Source organism: Orycteropus afer, unplaced genomic scaffold, assembly GCF_000298275.1.
Source record: "Orycteropus afer afer isolate SDZICR_OR568_19922 unplaced genomic scaffold, OryAfe1.0 scaffold00188, whole genome shotgun sequence".
Lineage (NCBI taxonomy): Eukaryota > Metazoa > Chordata > Mammalia > Tubulidentata > Orycteropodidae > Orycteropus > Orycteropus afer.
The window spans coordinates 1,109,376-1,114,661 of NW_006921775.1; the positions used below are offsets into that span (position 1 = coordinate 1,109,376).

Consider the following 5,286-nt stretch of genomic DNA (forward strand, 5'->3'; position numbering starts at 1 on the left):
TGCCTGCTAACCAGACGGCTGGCGGTTCAAACCCACCAGCCACTCCTCGGAAGGAAGGTTGGGCAATCCTACTTCCATAGTGATAATGCCTCGGAAACTCAAGGAGGGGTCGCTATGAGTCGGGGCCAACTCGACGGCACATAACAACAACAACAACAACATACTAATATAGAGGAGCCTTGGTGGCACCGTGGTTAAGCTCTCAGCTGCTATTAGTCAATAGTTTCATTAGCTGCTCCATGGGAAAAAGATGTGGCAGAAAGACAGCGCTGTCTGCTCCTATAAAGATTTAGCCTTGGAAACCCTATAGGGCAGTCCTACTCTGTCCCATAGGTCATTATAAGTTGGAATCCACTTGACAGCAATGGAGGTTATTTTATTTTTTTAAAAAAATATATAAATATAACAAACATGCCTTGAATTTCCATGAACAGGAAATGTGCTTTACACAGTGTTTTCATTTAGAATTCTGTGTCTTTGCAAGGAAACCACTAAGACTTTGTAGGGAGGTAAATTCAAGCATGTAGTTTCTACAGACAGGCTGAGCCTCACTCACAGGCAACTGTGAAGGTTCTATGTAGCTTGATGACAAAATTGAGATGGCCGAGGCTTGCCAAGTTAGCCATCTGTAGAAACCACAGACACTCCACCTCCAAACAATTACAGGAGCTGTATAAACACTGGTGACAAGAGAATGAAAAGAAAACTGGGCTATGCAACAGAAACTTTTTGAAGTATTTCAAATTTGAATTTCTACCATGTCTGTATAGCTGGGGAATTTTCATACCCATCTCTAATTGTGTTGATAACCATTTTCTGGGCCGTGTCCTGAATTCCCTCATGGCCATAAGTTGAAATTTTTAAGTGTTTCAACACTCTTTTTATAGATTCACAGTGGCAACAAAAACTGCCATGTAAAAATACAGTGTTCTTGCTATTCATCCATCAGAAAAGTAAGAAAAATTTGCTCATAAATACATCACCCCTCTAGTATAATAAAAGTCAAGCTGCAGTGCTCAGAAAACCCAAATTAATGTCCAGTGTGATTGGATCACATGAGTGCTAGAGTGAGTTGTCACATAATGAAGCTAGACAAGTAAGGACTTTGTCAAGTGGGTCTTATAGGCCTTGGCAGAGTTGGAGCCTTTATTCTCAGCGCAGTGAAAACTTATTGCTGGGATTTAAAGCAGGGAAATGGCATAATCCAATATACATTTTTAAAACACTACTTTATCTAAAATCACACTGATTAAGGGTATGAGTCGGGTCCGACTCAAAGGCACATAACAACAACAACAACAACAAGGGTAGGAATGCACAGCCTACTAATGTAATTGCTGTAAGCTGTACACCTGTAAAAAGTTGAAATCGCAAAAGTTGTGTGATAGATATATGTACAACAACAACATACACAACGAGTAGCTGAAGAGGCTGCTTATGCACAACCAAATACTTTGTGGGATTTGGTTCCTTAGTTTGGAGGTTTAGGGTCATAGTTTCAAGGGACATCTCAGTAAAATGGTCTAATAACGTGTTTAGTGCTGCTGTTTTACCTCCTAGTTCACTGCATAATGCCTGGGGTCTTAAAAGTTTGCAAGTGGCCATTCAAATACAACTGGTTTCTAGTCACATGCAGCAAGAGTCAGGAATAGGAGTATATGGAATGTGAAGCTAATTGCCTCCACAAACGACTGCCTCCTCCGTCATGAGAACAGAAGAACTAGATGGTGCCCAGTTAACATTATCGAACATTTTGATCCAAGATTCTATAGAAGATTCCTCATCCATAAGGGGGAAAGGTAGAAAACAATTTCAAATTCTCATGGGCTCTAGACTGTTGGAGTCATGGAGGTTGTATGAACCCCTGAAACTACAGCCCTGAGATAATCTTTAAACCTTAAATGGAAAATACCCCTGAAGTCTTCTGAAAACCAAAAAATAGTCTTCTTAACTGGTAAAGAATGTCTGACTTGAACATTATGCTCTTTTAAGAACTATCTATGGGGTCAAACTGACAACAGCAACACAAAAGATTAGTTAGGAACCTTAGGGGTCAGTGAGCTTATGTTAATAGGGGAGGAAGAACTCAGAAAAGGAAGGTGTGAAGTATAATCAATGTCACTGAACTGTACATATAGAAACTGTTGAGCCAGTGTATGTTTTGCAGTATGTATTGTCAACAACAACAACAACAAAATAATATATAAAAAAAGATTACCTTATCTTCTGTGAGGAGCTCTGGTGGCATAGTGCCTAAGGCATTTGACTGCTAACCAGAAGGCTGGCAGTTCAGACCTACCAGCCACTTCTTGGAAAGAAGAGTGGGCAATCTACTTCCACAGAGATACCGCCTCGGAAACCCAAGGAGGGGTTGCTATGAGTCGGATTCGACTCAATGGCAGTGAGTTTGGTTTGGTTCTGGTTTCATCTTCTGTGTACAGAATATGAAGAATGGCCACAAGGAGTGTAATTAAGAGGTTGATGAAGAAGTTTGGGTGAGAGAGAATAAATTAGCTTACTATCCTATGGGGCAGTTCTACTCAGTCCTATAGGGTCAGTAAGAGTTGGAATCGACTTGACAGTAATGGGTTGGTTTTGGAAACAGGCAAATTCTATTATGATTCTACTGTATTAAAATAGAAAGTAGAAGCAATCTTGAGTATTGATTTTCAGATAGCATTCTGTTAATGTTCTATTAATTTGTTGAAACTTCATTTCTTCACTTAAATTCTAAGAAAAGTATTTATTAGTAAGGTTCAGTTACTGAAACCACTAAGAAATAATGTGAAGACAGTAAAAAGTAAAAAAAAAATATATTTTTCCCAACCTACAGATTGGGAAAAAATATTTGGCAATGACATATCCCAAAAGGGACTGTTTTGGTTACTTACTGCCTCTCTGACAGGAAATATACCACAAATGGGATGGCCTTAACAAACAGGAGTTTATTCTTAAAATTTGAAAGCTTTAAGTCCAAATTCAAAGTGCCAGGCTCTAGGGGCTGGGTAAAAGCCCCTCAACCTTGGGGTCTAGCTCTGCCTCCTGCTCCCGGCCCACTAGAGCTAGAGGCATTTCTTCACTTAGACAGCTTCTGGCTGCTGAGGCTAAGAAGCCCCAAGGTTGACAAGTAAAAAGGCACAGTCCCAATGTTACCAAATCACAGGGCAGGCCATTAACTTAAGTCCATTGTAAGTCCCAAGGTCAGCAGAGCATAGCAGGCTGCTGAGCAACAACACAGCTACATGCAGGGTCCAAGCATGCCATAAACTAGAGACCATTCCCAAGGCTTCTCCTTATATACAGGAAGCAGACCACATCCCAAAGGCTGCTTGTGATAGATCCCACCATGGAGCTGATTACCAGTCTCATCATGAGGAATAACTACCACCAGCTGCCCGGCCACTCAACCAGACCCAGCCAAGTTGACACACAAACATAACTACCACAGGGACTTATCTCTAAAATTTATAGAAAACTTCAACATCTCAACATCAAAAGGACAAACAATCTAATTCAATTAAAAAACGGGGTATGCACCGACACTTCACCAAAGAAGATATTCAGGTAGCCAACAAACACTTGAAGAAATGCTCGTAATCACTAGCCCTTAGAGAGAGGCAAATAGAAACAATGAGGTATCGTCACACCCCAGCAATAACAGCAAAGTTCATCAAGAGAGAAAACAAATGCTGGAGAGGGTGTGAAGAGATTGGAATTCTTGTACACTGCTGGTGGGACTGTAAAATGGTACAACCACTGTGCTTCCTTAAGAATTTGGAAATAGAAATTCCATTTGATCCAGCAATCCTACTATTAGGAATATATCCTGAAGAGGTGAGATCCAGGACACAAATAGATACATGCATATCCATGTTCACTGCAGCACTATGTATAATAGCAAAGAGATAGAAACAACCGAAACAACCTAATTGCCCATCAACAGATTGAGTGGATAACCAGATTATGGTACTTATACAGAATGAGTACTATACAACATTAAAGGATAAGGAAAAATCAGTGAATCACCTTATAATGTGGATGAACTTGGAAGACATTATACTGAGTGAAATAAGTCAATCACAGGACAAATATTGTATGATAATTGCAAAAAAGGTTTACACAGGAAAGGAAATTTTCTTTGTCAGTTACCAGGGATGGGAGGGTGGGGAAGGGAGGGAAAGTAGATGGATAATTAAGAGACAGGTTTGATATGGGTGAAGCGATTTAAAAAAGGAAGGAAGAAAGGAAGGGAGGGAGGGGGGAAGGAACGGGGAAGGAGGAAGGGAGAGAAAAAAATTCTAAGGTGGCTTATTCACATTTTGATTACAGAAACTCAATAGGGAAAAAAGAAATAATGTGATGATGTAAAAATTGTTGAATTCGTATATGTTCTGCTGTGTATATTCTCAACAACAAGAACAAAAATAAAATTTAAAAAAGAAATAATGCAATGGGAGAAATAGTATTTGGTACAATTTATTGAACATGATATGCCAAATTGAACTTGAAATTAAAACAAGCTCATACCTGCTTAGAAAGCACTTTCATGTGGCCTACGCTTCCCCGACAATATGCTTCAAGTATGACACCAAATTGTACTGAAACAGCAGGAATGTGTACTTCTGACCTGTAGTAAGTTAATAATATTAAAATAGTTAATCAGAAACATCAGATTATGAAAGAAGAAAACAAAATTTCTTTCCCTACAGCAGCAATGATATTACCCATAATCTTTTGGAAGAAATAAATATGTCTACATTTAGTCCAAATATATTAACTTGCATACCTTACTAGAAAACAGCAATACATCCATTATTATTTTCAGCTAAAAATCAAGCAAGCATGGAGGGACACTTTCCTTTCTTTTTTTTTTTTCCTATGTCTCCGTGTAATCTATCTTGCAATAGTCACTTTCATTATGTCTTTTTTTGTGTGTGTATGTGATTTGGGTGAAAATTTACAGAGCAAATCACTTTCCATACAGCAGTTCACATACACTTTGTCTCATGACATTGACTACAATTTACTACAATGCAACAGCTCCCCTTCTCACTTCCTTCCAATGGTTACCTCTTCCCTGTGTCCATCCCTCCATGAACTCCTGCCGCCTGAGCTGTCTCCCTGTGCACAAACAGCCCTTCTTTCTCCCATGATTGTTCTCTCCAAGGAGTGTATCTCCCTCAGGTACATGTTCAACTCATATGCCTGTCTTTTGTTTGGCTGGAAGCCACAGGTGTGGGTTCAATTCCAGACCTGAAGGGCAGCTAGGGCCATAGTCTCAGTGGT

General features: G+C 39.6%; 1 protein-coding gene across 1 annotated transcript in view; it reads right to left on the reverse strand.

Annotated features, from left to right (window-relative positions):
• Positions 1-5,286, reverse strand: part of PIK3CB (phosphatidylinositol-4,5-bisphosphate 3-kinase catalytic subunit beta) — a 164,281-nt gene that overhangs the window by 35,440 nt on the left and 123,555 nt on the right. The window contains exon 14 of the mRNA XM_007947506.1: positions 4,528-4,627. Coding sequence (XP_007945697.1) covers positions 4,528-4,627 — 100 coding nt within the window. The remainder of the gene's footprint in view (positions 1-4,527; positions 4,628-5,286) is intronic.